Source organism: Rhinopithecus bieti, unplaced genomic scaffold, assembly GCF_001698545.2.
Source record: "Rhinopithecus bieti isolate Rb0 unplaced genomic scaffold, ASM169854v2 scaffold_28528, whole genome shotgun sequence".
Taxonomy (NCBI): Eukaryota; Metazoa; Chordata; class Mammalia; order Primates; family Cercopithecidae; genus Rhinopithecus; species Rhinopithecus bieti.
In genome coordinates, this window is record NW_016813124.1 from 400,891 (window position 1) to 427,448 (window position 26,558).

A 26,558-nucleotide genomic window follows, 5' to 3' on the forward strand; every position below is an offset into this window, starting at 1 on the left:
TTTTTCTTTCCCTCCCTATTTTTAAAGAATAAATAAAACATATTTTCTTTTTTTGAACAATTTGTTCATGCTTTAGGAGCTATTTAATTAAATTATTACCTGCTGGAACACCATCTGTTTTTGTCCTAGAAATAGGCATAGCTTTCTTTTACATAGGCTTGGTAAATATGTAGAAGGTGCCAAAAAGCAATAAATATTATCAGCAGATGGACTGAGGCTCTTCAGTCTCTACACAGTCAGTCTTGATTGTTTGGGGCATAGCTAAATGGATTTTTCTGGATAAATTCCTTTCAAAAAGTATTATGTACAGGAGGGGAGTTGGATTAATCTTTTCCCATAGATCTCTTCACATTATCCCCCTCGCGGTGTAAGACATAGGACCTGGTTTAGTTTTTAACTCTGCGCTGTCCACATAACAAACACCAGTTCTGAAAGGCATATGTAAATAACAACTTTGTAATGTGTTTAAGGAACTGGACGTTTTAAACGCTAGGATAAATTTTCCAGGAACCATCCTCCAGAAGCCACTTCCTTCTTTCTTCCTTCTCATCTTCTGTACCCTGTTCCCCCAGCAACAACCTTCACATCTGACACACAGCCTGGAAGTTCATCCTCTCATTCTAGGCTTTGTTTTCTTTTTCAGGGATTGGAGAAATTCAAGCACTCATGGTGCATATTTGTCTCCCTACATCTGCAGTGTTCAGAATTTAGGGTGTCTGGGTGTGTGCATACATGTGAAATAATGATTCATTTAATTAATGTTAACCAATTTTAATTAATCAGTTGTGACCTTTCAGTAATAATAAAATATTAATAAATAGTACTTGAAACATACATTTATAAAATGACTTCATTTAGTTTTCACCAAAAAAACTAGTTTTACCTATGAAGAACAGTGACTTTTTCTGGAGTTCATACCTAGTAATTGTGGATGCAGATTTCAAACCTAGCTGTCTTGACTCCTGATAGTTTATAATTATTTTGTAATTAAAACAATAATAGTTACATAGGGTTTTACAGTTTATCAAGTGCCTTTATAACATTTAATTTTATTCATCAATTAATTTTCAAAAGTATATAGATGAGGTATTACTATCCTATTCTGAAGGTTGAATGAGGTAAAATACCTACCACCAAACATGTTGCTGGTAAAATGACAATTATCTGACCCTAAATTCTATACTTTCTTTAAGATGCTATACCTATTTGGAGATTATTGTTTATTGAGCAACTACCAGGTTCAAGAAACAGCACTAAGCTTCAAAGATAAAAGATAACTCAGCAAATTAACTATAATTAAGAACTGAAGCTGAGGGCAAATCAGGCTGAGGAAGAACATGCACTGTGTATGCCTAGAAGAGGCTTGAAAGCAGGAAGTAATGGGAAGGATCAGAATGGAAGTGTAGACCAGGACATGAAGGTCTTATATGCTTTGGAAAGGAATCTGCAATTTTATGTTGGTGGAGAATAGAATTTTAAGCAGCCAAGTGATGTGATCAGGTTTGTGTTTTGATAAAAATAGCTTGAGTACTGTTCTGGTCTTTTATTGCTGAGTCAAAAAAACTACCCCCCAAATTTTGTGGTTTTGACCAGCAGTCATTTAATTATGTCTCATTATTTGATAAGGAATATAGGCAGGTCTCAGCTGGCCTATTTTTTTGCTCCACATGGCATTGACTGCTTGTCACTTGGTAGCACTCACCTGCTGGCAAGTCAGGTCTAAAGGGCCGGGATAGCTTCATTCGTATGCCTGGAACTTTAGTTTGGGTGTCTAGCTCTGCTTCTCCTCGTGGTCTCAGGGCCTCTCCATATGGTCTCTCCAACAAGGTAGTTTAATTTCTTGGTACTCAGGGCTATAAGAATTCCTTCTTTGTAAGTTATCCATGCCTTAATTACAGTGTTCATAAGACACCTCAGCAAATATATGTCTCACTGTCCATCTGCTTAAGAACCATCACATTTAAATTAAATGATTTCTCTTAAGGTATATATCTATTTTTAAAAGAGCATACATAAAAATGGGAGGAAATTATTGAATTATTTAGGGTTTTTTCAAAGTTATGGATTTAGTCAAACATTTCTATTGTCAAAGAATTATTATGAAACTACAGACAATACAAATATGAGTAAGATATAATTCTTGGAGGTGAAACTGAAATGAAAAAGTCAATTGTGAAAAAAATGAAAGGTAACTAAAATAAAAATCACAAACATAGGCAGCTGGTAGCCATGTGTTGGGTGCAAAATGTGTTTGGGGGAGCCATTAGCAGTACGCGAGGACAGAGTATAGACACTCTATGTTTGTGTGAATGTGTGAGTTCCTATCTTCTCCCTACTTTTTCCCCAAAAGACTCTAAGGGGGCTACATACTGATGGAGCCTATGGGAAAAGGTCATACTACACAATTTTGTTAGGGCTTGATTTTGGGGAATTTGAGTTATGTTCTCCTGTGTCTTTTATTTTTGGTGCAATTCCTAATATGCCTTCATGGGATTCCTTTCTGTAATCATGGAAGAGTGGTTAAGAACACAGATTCTGGAACCAGGCTGCCTTGTGTTCAAAACTTGCATGATTGAGGGCAAGTTACTTCAACTCTCTCTCTTAATAGTAACTTCATGGTGTTATTCTGATGTTAAATTACTTAATATAAGTAGAGGGCATATAGTGCTAAATAATTGTATGCTGTTTTTCCTGTTAATATTATACTCTTTACCATAGTGAAACTAGTTAAGGTCATTACTGCTTATAACTCGTGTTGCAATGCATGCTCCTATTTTATTATCATAATTTTGTTTTCTTCATCCTTAAATATTATGCTCCTTTTTTCTGCAGAAACTGAGATATTTCCATTGTGGGGGCTCGCAAGTGTTATAAATTACTCAGGAAACAAAGAGACCTGAGTAATTTAAATTTTAAACCCTTTACAGGATCATGAAAATAAAAATAAGGAAAAAGAGAAAAGACAACGGATATATTTTGGGTCCTAAGACATGTGGTTAAGATATAGATATTTTCACCAGGCACAGTGGCTCACGCCTGTAATCCTAGCACTTTGGGAGGCTGAGCAGATCACAAGGTCAAGAGATCTAGACCATCCTGGACAACATGCTGAAACTCTGTCTCTACTAAAAATACAAAAATTAACTGGGCGTGGTGACACGTGCCTGTAGTCCCAGCTACTTGGGAGGCTGAGGCAGGAGAATCACCTGAACCCGGGAGGCGGAGGTTGCAATGAGCGGAGATCGTGCTACTGCACTCCAGCCTGGTGACAGAGTGAGACTCTGTCTCAAAAGATATAGATATTTTATTTGGGGATAGTAAGTTATAATTATAAAGGATGTTTGAAGCCAGAAGTCTCACCACTTGCAATAGCTGAAGGGAGTATTTGTGAAAGCATTAGGGAAAAGAGTCTTTTGTTTCGTTTTTCATACAGCGGGTCAGAGACTATGACTCCAAACAGCAGGTTATGGATAAGTCAAATTTTACTATCATTTTGAAAAATAAAGATCTGATGTATTTGGAATGATAGAGGAAAACATAGTCTTTGTTTTGACAGTCATTTCTAAGAAAACATCCACTGGTTCTTTATAGTTTAAAATATATCATTCTCAATACCTAGGAAAAAATGAAGTGAAACTTTTTATGGTCAGCTTATCTTTATTATTTTAAAATAGATGCCTTAGATATCAGCAGTGAAATTATCAACAGAATAGAAAGGTAAAAATGAAATAATGCGAAAGCTGAAAGGAGGAAAACACTATATACAATTTAAAATAGCAGGATGTATTACAGAAACAAAAAATGAAATGGAAAAGACTACAAATTCAGTTGATAAAGAATAATATTTGACATTTTAAATTAAATTAGCGTGAATTCCTAAAAAATTCTTGCATACAATATAATAATGAAATGACTTTTCAATGGTGTCAGTTCATATAAAAAGTTCTGTTCTAAAATTCTTTAATATTTATGTTTTGTGGCTTCCCACAATTTTCACCATGCCTTTTGCCTGAACATTTTAGTTTCGTACAACGAGCAGCAATTAACTTTTATGTCCATTGGAGTCTTTCATTTTTTATATTCCTGTTCATCAAATAAAATCATAAATGACATAAAATTGCTCAATATGGTCTTTAGTAAATCTGTAGTCAGCTTCGAATTTACCCCAAAACTATTAGTAGACATGTCTATAATTTGTAATAAAAATTAACCTCTCAATGTCCAGGTGTCATACAGATATAACATCATTGCTAGAGTATTACTCATGCCTTTCCTTTTTAACTAAACATCCCTATTTATTAAAAGCACACGGTAATTAGTACTATCACATATAAAAGTTTACTTAATATAAAAAACTTGAATTTTTTATTATTAAAAGAATAATTTTGTTACTTTTTTCAGATAAAATTCTATTTTTTATATCAATGGGAAGCCTAGAAAAAAATATTAATGTGAAATGTTAAAGTAAAAACATATGCTTGTTTAGCTTGAGACATAGGTATATTTATGGATGTGACTTGTTAGAAGTAAGAAAGAATAGCAAAATCTTGGATAATTTGTTTCTCCCTTTTCATATGCTGCTTAGATAATTATTGAAAAGTAGTTTAATCTTGACTTTGTCATCAGTTAATTGCAAGTTAAGTTTTATATTTTCTTAGTAATGAGTGAACTTCACAATTCTTGGTTTTCTTTCCATTAATGTATTGCTACTACATAGGAAAATATAATAATTCACTTAAACTATTTTTTAGATATAAGATTAATATACATGATTTTTAGTTTATAAGGAACACACAATGCAATTAACCTAGAACTAAATCGTATAATGGTAGTATTTAGGGTTAAATTACCAATTCTAATTTTCTTTAGATTGTAGCCTAACAGTGTGTAAGCTGAATACTAAAATTTTAGATTTGGATCTTACTCTTGAATCCTTAAAGAATAGATTTTCAGAATTTACCCAATATAGGTTTGGGAAGTCAACATAATGTTGTTACTAACAAAATTTTAAATGAACGTAGACATACTGTACTAATGTGTTTCTCCGAGCTGCCTCCTTCTTTCCCACCACTTAACCACAATATCATGATATATTAACATTGCTTTCTAAAACAACAAGTATGAGAAAAGCTATTTCAGAAAAAAAAGTACAGGTGCTAGGTGTACTGAATTACCACTGTGGGCCTTAAATAGTCTGTGTGTGTTATGATTGTAGGAAACAGAGGAATATAATTTCAGAATAAAGCACTTCTAGTTTGTAGAAACCTGTTACTTTTTGAAAGTAAAGATATTTAAAAATTAAATCAATAAAGTACCTTTGAAACATCTGAAAAATAGAGTGCTTTAGTAGCCTTGTGTAGATACAAGCTTCAACTATCTGTTCTTGGAAATCCAAAAGTCATAGTCAAAAAGCAGCAATTTAAGATCATTCACACTGGCTGAAAAGATAAAAAATTGCAGTGTATCTATCAAGCTATGAGGCTCCTCCTGGCAGATAGCTCTCAAAGAGCCAAGTGGTGATTGTCTTGAGGTGTTAACTCTTGACACACTTGAAGCCTTCTTTTTCCAGTGTAAACTACACATAGTAGGGAGTGGACGGGATGAGCCAAAGGGTTTTAATGTCAGAAAACAGGTCAGCAGCAGGTTGAATGTGAACTGTAACTGTCAAGTTCTTAGCAGAGTTGCTTTTCTCTTTGTCCCTTGGCAGCAGGAGAAAAAAAAAAAATTTATAAGTTTTGTTAAGAAGAGACAATAAAGTAGAGGTTGTGGTCTTTTCAGAGCACTGTGCTTGGAAGCAATTCTTTCTTATTCAAAACCCTAGTGCCAGGAAACAGCCTGCCAGGGTGCTTGGAGGGAAAACAAAAAGATCTGTTAGGTCCTGAATGTAGTCAGAGCAGATCCAGGGATCTGGGGATCCAGAAAGGACTATTAAGATTGAAGGGTCATGGAGACGCCTGGTGCTTATTGTCACTTTGGTGCCATAACCAGTGATTAATAAGCCAATAAGATCTCTGCATTTGTTAACATTATGCTAACTCCAGGAACTCTTAGAAAGCCTGGATGTTGTAACATTTAAAAGAGTAGGTTTTGAAATTTAACATGCCAACTTACTAGCTGTGAGAACTTGAGAAAACGATTGCTAAGTCTCAGATAACCTCATCTATAAAATGGGGATAATAATAGCACTTAACATATAGGATTGTTTCATTAAATGACATAATGGAGGTAAAGACCTAACTTTATAGTAATTCTTGACTCATTTTAAGAGTTCAGTGAATTGTGTATTAGCTTATTATTTTGGATGATATATCATGGGGATCTTGTTATTCTGTACATCAAAATCTAAGTGCAAAAGATAAAAGGACATTCATAGATTTATCTAACTAGATACAGAAAAGTATATTCTCAATACAGAAATCTGCAACTGCAGAAAAAGATAACAGAAAAAAGTAAGGTTAAAAACAAACCCTTCAGCTAAGACTGACAGCCTCGTGCATTAACAACTGAGATCAGGAAAATGCTGATGGAACTCGAGAAGACCCTGTAGACAACCCTCTTTGCTATGCCTGTAGTGAAGCTCAGAACTACATTAAAACTCAATTACAGTGGCTTTCTTTTAGCCAGAATATGAACATTTTTTCTCCTCCACTCTTTTTTATTTTGTAGGTTTGTGGATATATTTATCTCACGTATGTGTGTTTCTAATGTTAGCCACTTCATACACTCTGAAGGTAGAAAGTATGTAAATTTGATAGAAGAAAGAAGTAAATATTTCTGGAAACAAGCAGGAAAAGATACTCTGGAATCTAGGTGGAGGTGGAATTGGACATCACAAAGGACCAAGAAAGAAGGAGCCCATGGCAGAACAGGAATTATTTACACTCCCCTGAGAAAAGGAGTTTTGTGATATTAGTGATACTTAAAGTTATGTGGTAGATATCCTAAATAATACTAAGTGTTCATACTACCAGTTCAGGACACCCGTAAAATTTATTGTTTTGGTTCATACTAATCAGCTCTTCTGTTTGCCAAATCCTGAATTGAATTATATAATTCCGATATTTAAAAACTTTACCATAAATATAGGAACTCAGGTGAGCCTAACTAAGCATCCATTTAGGGTATGTTACACAAATTTCAGTTGTACACAGGGCTCCAAAGGCTGGCCTACTCAGGGAACTAGCAGGTGCTCATGCATATGCAAGTGTCTAAAACAAATTTGCATGAACCAACTGGTTTTCACCAACTAATTTTTTTTTCAAATGGTTTTGACTGCATTTTGCAATTTATAGCTCATCAATTTGACATTCTATAAGCATACCTTTTACATGTCATTTAGTGATCAACGTAACTCAGGCTTCAGGGTGAAGTTTTAGTTTGTTATCCAACTTGATTATCTACTGTGTCTAAATTCAGTGTACTACTCATTTTAGAGTAGGCTTTGACTGACGTATTTATATTTATTTGTTTATTTATTTATTTATTCATTAATTTTTGAGACGGAGTCTCGCTCTGTCGCCCAGGCTGGAGTGCAGTGGCGCAATCTCAGCTCACTGCAAGCTCCGCTTCCCGGGTTTAGGCCATTCTCCTGCCTCAGCCTCCAGAGTAGCTGGGACTACAGGTGCCCGCAACCACGCCCAGTTAATTTTTTGTATTTTTTTTAAAACAGAAATGGGGTTTCACTGTGTTAGCCAGGATGGTCTTGGTCTTCTGACCTCATGATCCACCCACCTCGGCCTCCCAAAGTGCTGGGATTACAGGCATAAGCCACCAAGCCCGGCTTTCACTTATTTATTTTTTCTAAAATAAAGCACAAATAATAATTTCCTTTACTTTATATATCCTATTTAATCTATTAGTGAAGCATGAGCAACAAATAATTATTGTCATTTCTTTTATGTGGTTGATATACAAAACTGCAATTAAATAAAGAGTTCTTCATGCATTTACATACACTATAGCAGTTGCCAAGGCCATTTCAATAAAACCACAAATGGAAAAAAAAAATCTCATTATACTGAAGAATTAAATCAGGAAACAGAGTCTTCTGAATTACTATTTTTATAGTTTTATCTTTTGCCTTGCTTTCAAGTTGACACCATTAAAGCTTTCAACAACAAAAATTTATTCCACAAACATGGACTCTATTTGTATAAAGTAGGTTTATACTGAAAAATTTATGTCAAATGTTTTTTGCCTATAAAGAATATTCTTAAACTTAGATTTAAAAATTCCTATGGGTACTATGTAGTTCACTGTTAAAGTACCTAAAGTAATGCTCCACAGAGGTGCACAATGAATGTCTTTTGATGATGCATTGATATTTCTAAGAAATACCTTTGCCTCAAATCAATCCACTCAAACCAGTAAATGATTTGACATTGAAAGCTTCAGGAAACACTATATGAATATTTTTTTCTCATTGTACAATAAAGATTCAATCATGGATTATCATAGGAAATTGAGATCCTGCCTTATTTTTTAAAGGTAATCTGCTAGAGTCATTCATCTATTTTACTTGTAAAATAACTTTTACAAGTAGGAAAGCCTTTATATGTGTTCTTAATTCTAATAAGATCTGTACAGTCTGTTTTACTGTTGGAGTTAAAATATTATCAGTAACATCATAGTCAATGAATCAATTCAAACTTCTATGATAAACATGGTGTTCTACAACAATATTTGTAACTAAGAATTACAATTACACATCACCAATTCCTGGAACTATTAAACAGAATTCTTTATTTCTCAACATCTCCAGGTCCTTGTTATTAAAGCCTAAGGTCTCAGGTCATAGTTTGATTTAATTTACCCTGCATTTTAAAGTTGTAAGCTCCAAATATTTCTATTTTCTTAGCTCTATAGAATTTATGGAAAAAAAGAGTGAATCACTATAATTATTAGCGTATCACTTACAGTGTGTTAGACTATGTTTTGAGCACATTAAATAATTTATCTCATTTACTCCTTATAATAACTTCAAAAATGTGATAGTTATTATTTCTGTTTGACAAATGTGAAATTTAAGCACAAATATATTATCTGGTTTAAATTACATAGCAAAACTGGTATTTGAACCAGATAGTCTCACTGTGAAGTCCACTCATTTAGAGATTTACAAGGTCAGAGCATTCATGTAATAAATTCTCTCATTATGACTGCTGAACAAGAAAGAAATACTGCTGTGATCATATTCCTAAGTGGCATAAGTAATATGTAACATTTAAAAAAAACTTTTGTCTAATCTGTATTTATTATCTAAAATATTTGCCAGACACTGTGTTAGACTAGTTCTGCAGCAATCAGAGATTATATTTTACATATTAAATTTTCATTTTATTTCCATACTTACCTTTATTTTCATATAATTTACGATGTTTAAGCCAGTATTTGTGAAAGAAATAGCATTCAGAATAATCAGTTTATTTTAAACTATCACATTTTGAATATAGATGGATAGTCATTATTATGAATCTAAGTCTGTCACAGTCCAGAAAAATACCATTCAGTTCAACTTGTATCTGCTTTATTTTTATAATAGAGGGATAAGTGTATGTAAAAGATAAATGTCTTAGTATGTTGAATTTTAAAAACTAGTCTTTGGTTGTAGGCCTGGGTGGAAAGAGATGTCACCTAAGTGAATAAGATCTGTTGAAAATACGGAAAATATATTATACTTTTCATGAAATTGCATTTTATAAAACAGATCATGTGGTGCAATATAACATGTAAGGGTGTTACAGATATTTCCATTCATAGAAATGTCACAAGTTTCTATAACCTCCTCTATACTAAAGTATATCTCTTTTAGATAATTATTCATGCAGATTATAAAATCTACTACATGTACTTTTTAAAAATCACTCACATGGGGTAATCTTAAAGTATCATGACAATACAAACTAACCAAATCATGTGCATCAGTAATAAAAAATTGAATGCCATTATCATGTGATTATGTCTAAGACATGCTGATTTTGTTGAATATTTGTCTTTAAATATAAAATTTTCATATTACTAGAGAATGTGAAGCTTTGATAAAAAGAAATGTGATATGTCTTTGTCTCAGAGGGTAGAGGTGTTTTTAAGACAGCTACATTCTCAGTGGGAACCATAGAATAATTTATGCTATCTCCAAGCTGAATATGTTACTAAAGTTTTATTTATTTGATAGTTTCTTTTTTGTTGAGTTATATATATATATATATGTTTTAAGTGAAGCAAACAAAACTATCAGGGCAGAGATTTATGTTTATTTTTGCAGCATGTCTATACTATTTTAAGGCAAAATAATTTTATAGAAATAGTTACTAATTTTATAAATGTCTATAATACATTTATATATACTATATATACGTATATTTGATATATAAAATATATAAGACATATATAATTGATTTTACCAAGTTAGTGATTAAAATGCTTTATCATGTATGTCATTGCATACTCATTTCCATGGTAATTTTCTTGAAATACTTTGGAGTTTGTTACATCAAGTGACTTCATCTACCTTTATCCCAGATGTGACTCTGCTGGAAGGTAGAATTTAGTGAAAATTTAATAATGTGTAATGAATCCAAAAGTGGTAGTAAGGGTGTCAGGCAGATATCCATCATAGTGAGGAGTTAATATCTCTATCTGCATTACATTCTAATTGATGGTTCTGTCTGATGTTTGAAGAGCGTTAAATTGCTGATGTACATGTAATGGAATGCCTATTGTCAGGCTAGAGATGAAAACTCTGCCTCACCATTGCAGTTGGCTTTTAAATGATTTATAGAGAGGTGACTTTGAATGTTTGTTTTAGAGGTCAGAATTAGAGATCTCACATTTCTGTAGTAACTCCCATGTGCCAAGTCTTTTTTGAGCATAAACCAAGCTCTATGATTCAACTTGAGAGAGAGAATGAGAAGAGAGAGAGAAACACTGATTCATTAAAATGGGAGAAAAAAATCTAGAGAACTGCATGGAGAAATATCTGAGTAAGTTAATCTATAATGCATAAGCTGAACAGTTAAATAAGTAAATATGATATCATATCAAGGTAACAGCAATTTACTGATGTTTAGGCCAAAGGGAAAAAAAAATTGACTAGTGGTAGGAAATTGCAGTTTATAAAGCACATTAAAATAAATTGGTTTCTAAAGTGTTTCGAGAGTCTTTATTCTACTTTCTTTAGATTTTTTTCTATCCTCTGGTATTTTAATTTGACATTTTCTTTAAACCCGGTGAGATTCAGTTTCTTCCTCTATAAGTTAATCAGCTATCACCTAACCTATCTGAATAGTTATTATTAACTTCAAACATTACTTCCTTTCTCTGCTTGTCTTGATTTTACCAAAGACAGAATTCAAATGCTACACTTCCTTGAATCATTTTGGAAACAAGGTCAAACAAGAACGGATGGAGGGAAGGAGGGAAAAAGAAAATCAGTGTAGACCCATGAGAACATTTAGTATATTACTTGATGATTTTTATATTTTAATCTCTACATACAGACTAAATGTTAAAAAACAAACAAACAAACACTATAGTGTGTGTGTGTGTGTGAATATTATACATCCTCCCCTCCATCTCCACAATGTCTTGCAGAATTATGTAATTATTAACTCCCCACCAATCCTTGACAGTTCTATCTCCTCTAAGACTAGAAATGTTCCTTCTAACTCATATAGCCTATCCACTAGTCAATAGATGCTTTGGGTTCACTATGTGAATTAATCCTAATGACAACACTACAAAGTTTATATTAATATTATACCCATTTCATATGCGAAGACCCTGTGTTGTAGGAAAGTTAAGTTTTTTGTCCAGTGTCACCTTCTCCTAGTTTTTTCCTCAGTATCTTTGGCCCTTGTGCACTATGCTCAGTCATAGCATACCACTCTAGGGTTTTCAAGTGGGGCATTCTTATCCTCCCTTTGTGTTTGTAAATTTTTCCCTTTTCTAGGTATTCTCCTCTCACACCCTCCTCTCTTGCAAAAGCAACTTAGAGGTCACTTTTTAAAAATAATTATTTCTTGTATTTTCTGATAGAATCAATCACCCCTGAGTTTCACTGACACTTTGTATATTTTATCTCACTTTTTCGTTTGTTTGTGCATTGTCTCTCTGATTTGATGATTCCCTATTTGTGGAATACGGTCCTATTTATTTCTCTTCATTACTTATCTCTGCCTGGCATGCATCAGATAATTATCTTTATTGAATCAATGCTGGGTAAGAATGATTCCTAGATTTTAGGGTAGCATATGAAAATTCTAGTCAGAATTACAGTTTTTATTTTATAAAATGTAATATTTAGTTATATTTGAACTGCCTTAAAATTTAGGAAATTTTAATTATATGGGCCTCAGCTAGCCAAGATTGGAGGTAGGTATGGCCATAATTCTGTGCATAAGTGCCACTCCCTTCGTGAAATCCTTGTTTTATCTTTTTCATAGGAATTTACTTGTCCACCACGATTCCCAAGGCAATTAGCTAATCAATTATCAGTCGAACTGTGTTCTTTGCCCACCACAGTAGGACATACAGAAAACTCATAAAGCATTGTGAGGGATCTAAGATCCAGCTGGGGTGACAAATCTAATACACAGAATATTTAAGTATAAATACTCTTAATCTGCAGCCATAATACACCAGTGGGTTACTGAATACAGGCTTAAGACCACTTGCAGTTAATTAGCTCAGTTTTCCTAATACCACTCAGCAGGATACAACAAGCTGTCATCCAAAGCTGTGCAGGGGAGAAGAACCTCCATCTGCCACTCCTGTAGCAAGGTTATGAAACCAAACTCTCCTAGGCTGGCAAAAGGCTTTCCTCTTTGGATTGATGCCATCCCAGACTTTTATTTAAAGTTCACTGAGCCAGGCCAATTCATGTCACTAATTTCTTGGGACATCTCGGTCCTCTCTCATAGTCTTAAAGTTTTGTAATCTTTTTGGTAAGTTATGAATCTGTAACATAACAGATTTTGCTTCTTGTAGAATTCATACTTCATTTAGTTGTTCTGCCTATTCTTACAATGAATTTGTGTTTTTAAGACTAGCTCTGGCAATGTAATCATTCCAGGGCTTTTATTATTTTTTCCCTTTAAGTTACCAAATCACAGCTTTATTACTTTTGTCTTCAATTTTTAAAAGTTATTTTGTAACCATGAAGGTTTAATTTTGCCTTCTACATTGCATCATCCTTCAATATAATTGTGCATTCATGACTGTTGTTATTCTCCTGAGCTTCAAAAATTAATGGGGTGTATGTGTGTTTGTGTGTGTGTGTGTGTGTGTGTAATTTTGTTTTCTCATAGCTTTTCCACTAAATACCTTCTACTTCCGTTTTTCTTTTGTTTTCCTTTCCTATAGTGACATCAACAGAAAATTATAAGATTAATTAAATAAAATACGAGTTTCTATAGGGATAATTTAATTCCCTGTATTATAATCATTAAAATTTTATGGATGCCTAATATGGCTTACTGTTTTGTTTTCACCTTGTTAGTTTTTTTAATTGTGTGTTTATTTTATTAAAATATATTTTTCTTATTTTCAAAGGTAAAAAGATGGCCTATCAGAAGATCAATGCAGATCAAAGAGCTCCAGGACACTCACAGTACTTAGACAATGATGACCTTCAAACCACTGCCCTTGACTTAGAGTGGGACATGGAGAAGGAACTAGAGGAGTCTGGTTTTGACCAATTCCAGCTAGACAGTGCTGAGAGTCAGAACCTAGGGCATTCAGAGACTATAGATCTCAATCTTGATTCCATTCAACCAGCAACTTCACCCAAAGGAAGGTTCCGGAGACTTCAAGAAGAATCTGACTACATTACCCATTATACACGATCTGCACCAAAGAACAATCGCTGCAACTTTTGTCACCTCTTAAAAATACTTTGCATAGCCACCATTTTATTTATTTTTGGGATTTTGATAGGTTATTATGTACATACAAATTGCCCTTCAGATACTCCATCTTCAGGAACAGTTGATCCTCAGTTATACCAAGAGATTCTCAAGACAATCCAGGCAGAAGATATTAAGAAGTCTTTCAGGTAGGTGAGAAGAAACAGATGTTGTTTGAATGCATTTCTTGGGAAAAATGTCTCATGGGGGTATTGAACTAATGATTTTGCCGTGGTTCAAGTCAGTTTTGCAAGCTGAGAAACATAACTTACCACCACAACAAGAATAGAAACTTCAAAAGTGGGGCACAGATTTTCAGATTTATGGTACTGCAATATAAATTTGTGATGCAGTTTTATTAATTACTAGTAAGAATCATAAATACTATGGAGACTGAAAGTCTCCAGCCACTGTATTTTCTCCCTCTTGGGGAGCCTCATTAGACCAAATTGGGATGCAAAGATTGCCAGATATACAGGTAATAAAAACTAGGACGTTAGCCATATGATTAAAGACTTTAATGATATCAGAATAAAATAAACCTGCTTTATGGGCTGAAGTAACTGTCTTCAAAAGCTTCACTGATGTCATATAACTAGTGGATAACTTGGAAAAGCTGTTTATTATTTTATTAGCATACATGTTGAGTTGTAAAAGGTTTTCTAGTTTACATATTTAGTGAAGTGAAGAACTGGATATGCAAGATGAGGTATTACCTTCCACATATGTCTTCTATATTTGCAGAAAAAGAATAGTCCTAGGTGAATCATGTATGTTGTTTGTAGGTAGATGGAGTAGTGAGGTACTACTTCTCCGGGATATTCTTTCTGGGTTACGCTGATTTGTTACAGCTAAGATGTTGGCAGGTGTGCATTTCCAGGAATTTTCTCAGGGAAGCATGTCCACTGAAGATGTGTCACTTAATTCATGTGCTGAAATACCAAGTGTATTGGTGTTGGTGGATTCTACTCCTCTTCCTGAAGATTAAGCCTCAGTGACTGACAGGGATGTGTTCCCTATATCCTTCTGTGTCTGCTATTCCCTTTTGTATAAGCATCCCTGGATATTTAATATGTGGATAATAACACTTTTCATGAGACTTCCCAATGTAAAATTGTTTACATTGAGCTGAAAGATACGCTGTTGTCTTATAATGAATGATTGCATTTATCAGGACCCAATGAAGACATCAGAAAACTTCCTGAATAGTTAAAGTAAAAGGCATTTAAAGTAGAGAAATGCTTCCATCAGTGATTAGGAACTTATGAGCCAATCAGGGGATACTCAGGCAGCCCAGAGATTCACAAAATGGAGCCATTACTAAACCTAGACTAGAGGGAGAAAGCAATGGGACTGGAATGTCTGTGCACACAAGTACAGATGAGGGACATAACCTCAGCTGGAGACACCACTGAAGATAGAGAGAGGGAAATACTCCAGCTTCTCTTTTCCTTCTGCCACTAACTGTCCTAGCAATTGTCCTATTGGCTGAAACCAGCAGGAGACTGGTGCCTTACAACTTGAGAAACTCATTCTGAAGGGATCCACTGCCTGCAATATAGGATGGAGCAGAAAAAGGGAAAGTTGCAGATAAATCTAACTGGCTCAGGATTTTATTAGAAAACAAACCAAGAAAATAGAAGGATTCTATAAAACTATTTTTACTTTAACTTCGTTAAGGACATCTGTTCTATTACAAAATGTCTTCTGGAAAAGGATCCATAACATTAATTTCTTTTTAATGTTAAGGACAATTATGTATATGTTTTTTGTTTGTTTGTTTTCCTGAGCAGCTGGTTAGTTTTTAATTTATTGATGCAATGAATACCATAACCTAGTCTGCTTCCTTCTTTACTTTGACTCTTAGTAAATTTAGAGTCAAATTTGTATTTGTAGGTTTATAAGGAACTTTATGACATGCATTTTGTTTACAAACTAAGCTACGTATTTATTTTCCCTCCTTATATAACTTTGGATTTTCTTGTCTTGTTTTAATTCATTTTTCAGCACTGTAGTCATCTTTAAAAGCTGACTTATGTCCTCTTTGCAAATAGGCAACTGATTATAAAATTTAAAATATATAATAATTACATTAAAATATTCATTATTTCTCTCAGAATGGAAGCTGCAAGATGGTAAGGATTATATTCCATTCTTAGACTACAAAATCAACAAAATAACGTATGTGTCAAAGCTAGCTATGAAAGCATAACCACTAGCAATTACACTCCCGGGTAGTACTCTGTGATTAGACACAGATTCACAATTATGGGTCCATCAAGTAGCCATATTTTTTTTCTTTATTGAGATAACGTACTTTCTTCTTCAAAACAATTGTATTTTTCTACAAATATCTTTACAAACATAACAGCTCCTCATCCAAAAATAACTTCTCCCTCACTAGTCATCCTAACCACATGTCATGATGAATCTCTGTGTTTACTAAGCAATCTTAGCCTTAATTCTGTGCCTCCTAGTAGTAGTAGATTCCTGCTATTACTTTTCATGAATTTATTACCAATTTTGTGCTCTTACTGGCCCACTATTTTGTTCAATTGCTGTATCTCTTTTCTATTGGTTCTCTTTTCCTGGACACGCTCTAAACCTGTGTCAGTTCTTATCAAATAGCCTAAAAGTTGTGCAATACAAACTATGTTCTTTCTATAGTAGACTGCAGACTCAATGAGGGAATGGACTATACTTGTTTGTCCACCATTAAAATGCCATCATCTAATAGACATTGAGAAATTATTTTTTAAAGAATGAAATGAATGCATGAATAAATGAGAAACATCTGTTTAATTTATCAATTATATTATATATTTTTTAAATTATTTTATCATTTAGATTTTCATTATATTATAAATATATACAAAATATTATGAACATAGTATTTATTTATATTATATGATATAATTATTTTAAGTTATATAATTATATTACGATTACTTAGAGGATAGCCTGTGTTCTAATTTTAAAGAAGTGGCAATTTATATCAAAACCACATACTGTAAAAATATTGAAGTATCACTACTGACACTTCAGTTCCAGCTGAGGCATAAAGACAGTTGATGCTACATTTCTAAGACTAGCATGTAGCATGTAGAGCTTTGAAGAAATGAGAGTATGGGCCCAGAGATGATTATCCATTTTTGGCTTATGAGAGGTTGGAGAAGCAAAGGCTGGGTAGAATGGAGAAAGTGAAGCATTTTTGAAAAAGCTGCTGATGTGCTTTAAGTCTCTATCTCTTCTCAAGAAAGGAGTCTCAAATCCAGTGGAAAAAGTTTAACAGAACTATTTGGAAGATGTAGAGGTGGCAAAACTACTTAGAATAACTTGATATCTTTCTCATTCAGAGAATCCAGCCTCTTACCGCCCATATCTAAGCAGTAAGAGATTCACTGACTAGTTGCTGATAAAAGTGCAAAAGAAGGCCAGGCATGGTGGCTCATGCCTATAATCCTTGCTCTCTCTCTCTCTCTCTCTCTCTCTCTCTCTCTCTCTCTCTCTCTCTCTCTCTCCCTCTCTCTCTCTCCTCCCCCTTCTATCTCTCTCTCTCTCTCCCCATCTTCTCTCTCTCTCTCTCTTCTTTCTGTCTCTCCTCTCTCCTCTCTCTTTCTTGCTCTCTTTCTCTCTTGCCTTTTATATTCTATTTCACTGGGTTTTCATGCCACAGACTAGGAATAAGCATTTGGCAGTGAGCCCACAGTCATAAAATCCAAGAAGGATTGTTTATTTATAAGAAAGCTGCAGTTAGGGTAGGCTCAATAGAAAGTTTCAGTTTAAAGTAAGCAAGAAACACTGGGCAATCCATCACCAAATTATATTTTCCATTGAGAAAACAGCATGTATCACTNGGCCAAGGAGGGCGGATTGCCTGAGGTCAGGAGTTCGAGACCAGCCTGGCCAAGATAGGGAAATTCCGTCTCTACTAAAAATACAAAAAAAAAAAAAAAAAAAAAAAAAAAAAAAAAATTAGCTGGGCATAGTGGCAGGCGCCTATAATCCCAGCTACTTGGGAGACTCAGGCAGGGAGAATCACTTGAACCTGGGAGGAGGAGGTTTCAGTGAGCTAAGATTGCGCCATTGCACTCCAGCCTAGGCAACAGAGTGAGACTCTGTCCCAAAATAAAATAAAGTAAAATAAAATAAAATAAAATAAAAATTGCAGAAGACATAGTTGTTTTAGGTGGCGTACGGCAAATGTTATTTCTGTCTGAGCTGAGAGGGAGATAGCAGGAGGCTTGGAGAGGGAAGAAGCTTGAGGTGTGTTCAGATGCCTGGGAGCTGTAAGCTAGGAGCTGCAGGAGGGTACATTATTACTCATGTCAAAGGAAAATGAGAAGTCTCCAGTTGTAGAATAAAGAGTCTCCAAAAAACACACAAAGCATACACCAGAAAAGTGTCAGCTGAGAACTCTTCCTGAGTAAACACGTTCTCTGATTCTCACTGAAGTGTTGATCACCAAAGTGATTTAATTCTTTTGCAATTTATACTAGTTTTTGTTTTCATTTTTGCATCATTTCCCAGTGCTAATTGCTATATTCTCCAATGCATTATTCCTTTATTCCTATTCTCCAGGATGAAATGTCATTTTTATCCTTTTGTGGGTCAGAGATATTTGTGACTCTGTGTCAAGTGCTTTTCCCTAATCTAATCAGCTTAAGTCAGTTGAGATGCTGGTTATCTTGTATAAACCATGTTTACCTATGACTGTTGAGAAAGCTCTTTAACTTAGAAGAAACTTGAATGTCACAGGTGCAATAGTTCATTTCTATTATATAATAAAGCCACTAAGCCTTTAATAATGTATTTTTTATTTAAAGAAATGACATATACACACGTATATATAATTGTTGTTTTACCATTGAAAGTAATGGTAAAAGCAGCAATTACTTTTGCACCAACCTAATAAATTCTGAAGATCATAAGCATATTTCTGAGCAGAGTAAGTATGTTGAAAACTTCAAAACATAGTTTGAAAATATAATATTGTAATAATAAGATATTTGAATAGATAAATTAATAAGGTTTAGTTTATTTTTCAATGCAGGAATGTGTTTGCCTTTGACAGCTGTAGATGCTGTGAAATGTTGGGACAAAAGGAGAAAATGTGTTGTATTCTAATTATGGCTAATACAGTTTCTTTTTCTTAATGGAAAGGGCATTATGGTTCTTTCTAATTATAAGTGCAACATGTACAGAAAATTATAAAGAAAAAAGTAAACACCATCCATAATCCTACCTCTTTTTAAAAATCATTGTTATTTCCTTCTATCATTCCCTATGAATCAGCAAAATTGTATTAGGCCATATATTCCTTTGACACCTGCTTTAGAATTTTTTTAATTAAAATATTAGAATCATTTTTCAAGCCAATAAATATAGATTTAAATCACTACATAAAATACTGCCTGGTATTCCATTATATGGATACCATGTAATTTGACCTATTTCTTATAAAAGGAACTTTCAGTTTCCTCTGCAAACATTCTTGTACACAAATCCAAGTGTGCCTATTTAATTATTCCCTTTCGATAAATTCCTGGAAACAAATCACAGCTTCACGGAGTTCACATTTGTGTAGTTGTTTGCTTTGTGTCACCAAATTGTCTTCCAGAGCCACTAGTCGTCCAGGTTCTTATTTTTTATTTGCTTTTGATAGGCCAAAAATAATGTTGATAAAGGTTTTCTATGTGAATTGACCTTGTGCATTTCATTTTTCATATGTGAGTTACTTTTTAAAGGAGTTTCCCCATGGCTTTTATTGGTTCTTTCCCATGGTGTTTATAGGTTCAGAAACTAAAATGTCATAATAGTAAAATAGTCAATCACAGTATGTATGGTACCCCATCTCTTTGGATTTCTTTTACTAAACACATTTTACTTTCTAACTTCACAAATAAGATGAATAAATAATAAAATACAATCTCTAGAGATGTATCTATTTTTAAATGTTCGCATTATTTGGACAGGGCAATGTTTTTCATCATTGATACAAGTAAGCAAGCATGAATTAATTTATACTGTGAAATGATCTTTATAAGCAAAATAAAACACCATCTTTTCTTAGCTGAGGGTTAACTCTTAAAAACGTTTAGAAAATGTTATAAATTGGCTGTGCGCGGTGGCTCATGCCTGTAATCCCAGCAATTTGGGTGGCCGAGGCCGGCAGATTATGAGGTCAAGAGATTGAGACCATCCTGACTAACATGGTAAAACCCTGTCTCTGCTAAAAAATACAAAAATTAGCCGGGCGTGGTGGCGCGGGCCTGTAGTCCCAGCTACTTGGGAGGCTGAGGCAGGAGAATTCCTTGAACCTAGGAGGCAGAGGTTGCAGTGAGCCGAGATCGTGCCACTGCACTCCAGCCTAGTGAAAGAGCGAGACTCCGTATCAAAAAAAAAAAAAGAGAGAGAGAGAAAGAAGGAAAGAAAGAAAGAAAGAAAGAAAGAAAGAAAGAAAGAAAGAAAGAAAGAAAGAAAGAAAGAAAGAAAGAAAGAAAAGAAGGAAGGAAGGGAGAGTTATAAATTATCTTCAACAATACCATAATGAATAATCTTCTACTCCCTTTTCTCTTTCTTCTTTCTCCTCTTCCTCCTCCATTACTCCCTTTCAGCAACTAATTAGTATATTTAGTTATCTTATGTATAATATGGGTGGTGCATTTTGTGGTACTAATTGAACTTTACCATTGACACTATTTGGTTAGGTTACCTGGCTTTAATGGCATTGAACCAAAGGAATGACAGATTCACTGCATATACACTGCCACTTCCTGCATCATGCTCTGTGTCCATGAATCACAGCACTCTTTATCACTGCACTCAGACCTTGACTCAGAATTCTTCTCCATCCAACATTCTTGAAAGCCCTTATTATTTGATCAGAAGTACACAAGAGGGAATTTTCCATTCTTATCCTATGATCTAGCTATGCTGGATCAAAAGATATAAATAAGTTCATTTAACTTACAAGGATGAATTTTTCTCTTCTGAAAAGATAAATTCCATAATTTTACCGGGTCAACTATCTACAGCCAAGAAACACAACTTATGACCACTCCATAGTGCCGAAGAGTTCCAGACAAAGTTGATCTCCTGAAAGGAGAAAATCTCTGTCCAAGCTATCTAGAAACAAAATACATATAATTTACTTTTTCACCCATATCTTTCTCACCAGTGCTAATTTATCATCCTGTGACATAAGAAAATAAGCACCTGGGCTGCTTTCCTGTCCCCTTGTTTTAACCCAGGCATTAGGTTTGTTTACTTGTTACAATATTGGTGCCTTTCCTGTGCAAATAGTTTTCTCATTTTTTTTTATCTCTCCCTTTCCACACCTGCCACCCATGTTAACTTCCTTCCATTCAAGAACCACTGCACTTCATTTACCAAAGAATGTATAACTGAGCAAGTCTCCTGTTCAAGAAAGCTGACCAGTTATACATTACCTCCAGTCTTAAATGAGGGAGGCAAAGTAGTCCTTACCTAAAGATAAACTGGCTGTGGAATTCATGAAGACCCACAGAGTGTTTTTATGGTTTTCAGGGCACTAGAAAGGCTAATATAAAATAGTGGTTTGTCTCTCCTCTGTCCCCACAGGAATATATTTTTCACTGACATGCTTTTGTACAAACACAAGATTTTACTGTTGTTTGATGATGGTGATGCCATCAGCAACTGTTCTCTTCTACTCTCCAGCCTTACTTTCCAATCATTTTTTTGGCCCCTCTTCACATTATTATTGTTATTTTTATTATCATTATTTTGTACTTTGTCTTCTCTATTCTTCATGTTTTTTGTCTCTCTCTAATTTCAGTATTAAAATGAATGAGAGTAGGAAGATTGGGAGAAATGAAGAAAGCAATAAAGCAACTGCTATTTTAATTGGAGAAAAACATGTAAATGTATGCATGTAATTCAGTGTATGCAAACAATAACAGAGTGAATTTAACAGTAATAGAGTGATGGCTCCTAAAGGAAGTAATTAACTATCCTATTATTGAACTCTCCAGATAACAAATGTACATTGTCTTAAGTTTAATCAGAAAAGGAATACATAGGATAAGACTGATTTAATTATGCATAGAGTTTCATTGCTCTGAACCTTAAATAAGGCAACTTCTTAATTCGGAGTTTCTCAGTGTTATGCAGAATGGCGTTAATTGTCTTAACTGGATTCAACTCACAGATGCAAGCTTATGACCCTCACAATCCTTAGGTATTTGGCTAGAGCAGCACCCACCAATAGGAAGAATAAAGATTGTTGACAGTAGGGCCTTTGACTGCATAACCTTCTCCATCTTAACCTATTAAAATACTGTAAAATACTGTTTGAGATCTGGCTCAAGTGCCCACTCCTTCATGGCAATTTCACTGATATCCCATCAGCTGAATTTTCTATTTCCTTTTCAGCCCACAGTACTTCATTTCCTCTCATTTTGTTGGCATGAATCACTTTCTGTTTCATGGTGGAGAAAGAACTATGGGTCTGGCAGAGTTTAAATAGCATGTAGGCACTCAGTAAATCTTTACTGCGTGAGAAAATGAACCAGAATGCAGATCTTCTTGATAAACCTTCATTTCCATGTGGATTATCACTTTTTTTGAAAATGAAAATAATGTATACTTCTGGTTATTTATACCTCTTATTGAAATTTTAATCATATATATATACATATGATTCATATATATAAAAATGGCTGTGTGTGTGTGTTTATATATATATATATATATATGGGATATGTGTGTGTATATATATATTATTCACACACACACACACACATCCTAATCCGTGCTTTAGAAATTAAGCAAGATATTTGAGAATACACACACACACACATACACACACACACACACACACATTCCTTTGATTTTTAAACAAATTTTATGTATGTACTCATAGCATGTACTAAAAAAGTTGATTTTGAAGATAGAGGATTTTTTTTCTTACATAAACATGAGCTGGGTGTCTACTATATTCCAAGCACCTGGCTAGTCACTCTATAGTTTTTAATGACATTCTGTTTAATCTTGAGAGCATTCTTTTTCTATAAAGAAGAAATGAAAATAAAGATTTCACAAAAGGTATTTCCCTGATCACAGGTTTTCAGGAGGTACAAAGTGGATCCCCTCACAGGTCTTTTTTTATCCTGCTAATTTCCACTTCAGGAAGAGGTTGTCTCAGTCTGGGCCATTTCTGCCTAAAGGTTTGCTTTTTTACTCTCAATGGTCAGGTTCAAAGGATTCCGTCTCTCTCTCCTCCTCAGCCCCCATGCACTCACACATGCACAAAATTATTTTATCCATTTGGTTACAAACTGAGATTAGGTTAGTTACTTTCCTGGTAAGCAAATGTCCTTTTCTTAATCTTTTTTATTGAGTCTATCTGATGTAAAGCATCAGGACCAAGTTAGAGTGTTAAGGATCAAAATGTTGGAACCGTTAATGTTTCTAATTTATGTTGTATTATTAATTAGCAGGATCTATTTTACATAATTGCAGCGATTATCTTGTACTGTCAATGAACTATTTCCATCAGATATATCAGGATCATCTGTGATACTAGCTTCCTGTTCTGAAAATTGATCAACCTTAGGGCTAGTCACATTTTTCTTGTATCTTTTTCCTGCATTGACTATAATATGCTTTTCCATCCATCCACTTCTTGATCTTATTGGTTTCAAAAAAGGAACAAGATTAGTCAGTTGTAGTACCGGGAAATAACAAACCTTTTACTTTGAGGATCAGATATGTCAATTTCCTGTGGATTCATTTGATTTCCCCACACTCATGCTATAGAAAAGTTGGTAATGATCACATTTAGTAGAGTGCGGTGTAAGTGAAACATGGAAAGGTTGAGAACCGTTTGCATGCTTCTCTCTTTCACGTTCCTGTTTAATGTCAATGAAATCAAGATTCAAGTGGCAGACATGGTCCTTTGAGATTTGCAATTTGAAAATCCTAATCCATGCTTTAGAAATTAAGCAAGATATTTGAGAATTTCAGCTGAAACCATTAATTCCATAATCTCATAGGAGTAATTTACAGGGGAACATTTAAATTAAAATATATTTTAAAACAGATTATTTATGCCAAATGTATCAAATCAATTCAATACTTTATTGCAGTCACTTAATTTTTTTTTTCCAGTGGATATTTCTAGCTAATGAGAGAGAAAGTAAAGTTGCCGGGTAATTCAGGTACCAAAAACAGATGATGAACAACCCCACTCTACTGTCCCCTTCCTGGGAAACCATCACTGAATGGATAGGTAATTTTATTTTTGCAAAGTGTAGATGCTTATATAACCACTGTAATGTTTAATTTTATGTAGCAACTAGGCTAATACATGGTACCCAGATGTTTGGTCAAATATTATTTTAGATGTTTCTGTGAAGGTATTTTTAAGATGAGATTAAGATATAAATTAGTAGGCTTTGAATAAAGCTGATTACCATCCATAATGTGGGTAAGGCTCATCTAACCCATTGCAAGCTTTAACAGGTAAAGACTGACCTTCCCAGAAAAGAAGTAATTCAACCAGCAGACTGCCTTTTGACTGAAACTGTGTTCTTGCCTCGGTCTTTAGCCTGCTACCCATCCTGCAAATTTTTGACTTGCCAAGCATTCACAATTGTGTGAGTCAACTCTTTAAAATAAACCAATCTGGCTCTCTTCATACACAAGCACACACACACACACACACTTATATCCTATATGTTCTGTTTCTTAGAAGAACCCTGTTTTATACATACAGATTTAGATAACTAAAATAAACCAATGTCATATGGTTGCAGTTTTAAAACTCTAGAATGATTTAGTCAGTCCTTAGGATTTAATAATATGAAAATTGATATTGAAATTTTAGAAATTACCAATGTTCATTATTATCTTTATTTCATTAAAACATTTCAGATATTATTTTTAATGTCGTAATACTAAGTCTATGAAAGCATAGAATTTGAAATTCTATGAATCTAACAAATACTTCAAATATATCACTAAAAATGCTTAATCATTTTCTTCAGCTTATTCGGTTTGTGGCATCAAGATGTAGTCAACTCCCCAAGCAAAAATTCACTTTCCAAATTTCACAAAATGTCATTCTTATCTATAAAAAAAATGGTATTGAACTTCTCTTTCCTTTCATTATAACTGGAGAAAATATATTAAATTTTATATGCCTGATTTGGGAAATCAGTTTCTGTCTTCAATAACTGATTGTGTGTTATATCTGGGTCTTTTACAAATGAAGTGCACTTCTATTGCTTAAAAATTGCTTTCCAGTGCAACATGATGTAGTAATGAATTAAATCCAAATGAGCCTTATATTCACAATGTCGTAATATGTAACTCATCCCCTGTGGAACTTTTCTATTATCTAATACAAGGCAAGCTAATGTCTTCCTCTCATGGCTCGCTTCTCAGAAGGGTATGCAGCTTTCAGTATTAGAAATAAAGAAAGAAAACTATGATTTGAAATCAAATTATCTTTTTGTAAACTCTCTAAATCACAGAGAGCACCTTAACATGTCCTGAAATATGCAAATCTAATTCTGATAGAACAAGAAACAAAAGAAGCAGTTCCAATTCTATGGAGTACATTTGTATCTGTGAGAATAAAATGAAACTGAACATTTTTCTTTGAACAGAAATGTGTGCAGGTGATTGTACCTTCAATAAAAATAAGACAAGTGTGGGCGTTTTCTCTCTATTTCTTCGCTTGGTTTCATCATATTAACTCTATTCTGTAGGGAACAACTTGTAAGATCAGCTTGTACCAATATTGTAGTTCAAGCTGCTACATAGATTTAAAAGCTCTAATTTATTAGCCTGATAATTTTTGTAGTTTGATGAAACACATCAGATGTTCCCTTACTGTAACTTCCTTAGGCTTATCTGGAAGGTATATTTTAATTTAACTGGATATTTCAAAATGTGTGTTGCTATTTCATGTGGGTAAAGAGCAAAGATAGACAAATATTTATTTTAGTCCATTGGGACAGACAAGAAATATTGTGTCAGGTTTTTATGAGCTGTTATTTCTTGTGATTCCTGAAGGTTTTTCTCTTGGGGTGGCCTGGGCAGATTTTTTTTTTTTTTCTTCACCATGTTCGTGTTCACGGTAGCTAGATCTGAGTCAATTGCTGCTGGGTATAACATGTGGTCCAGATTTAAGCCTTCCCTCCACTTTCTTATTTTAAGTAGAGAACAAACTCCTATAAGATCTGTTTTTGATGGTTTAATTTTTAAATTATATTTCAATCAAATAATTAAAATCACATACAACCATGAACAAATTATCTGTCTATGTAGAACAGTGCAAGGGAGTTAGAAGCAAGGTCAAAGCTATAAACTGTTATGGGGGAAAGTAGACACCTCAGCTTTCTAATTTAATGATTTATGCTGTTCTTAATCAAATTTACATTCCAGTTTTAAAATAACACCTAATATCCTATCATCACAAGACACATTAAAGGCCCCATTTAATGCCAATATATTTATTCATGTTAACAAATATTTACTGAGGGCCTACTGAGTGATGGGTACTGAGCTAGGTACTACAGACAAAGCACTGAATAAAATACACAAGATACCTGCATTTATAGTATTTATGTTTCCATTGGACAAACCTAGACAATAAGAACATAC

General features: G+C 34.0%; 1 protein-coding gene across 1 annotated transcript in view; it reads left to right on the top strand.

Moving 5' to 3' along the window:
- The window catches only part of NAALADL2 (N-acetylated alpha-linked acidic dipeptidase like 2), a 1,006,116-nt gene that overhangs the window by 234,372 nt on the left and 745,186 nt on the right, over nucleotides 1-26,558 (top strand). Inside the window, 1 exon segment of the mRNA XM_017847705.1 lies at nucleotides 13,552-14,053. Coding sequence (XP_017703194.1) covers nucleotides 13,552-14,053 — 502 coding nt within the window.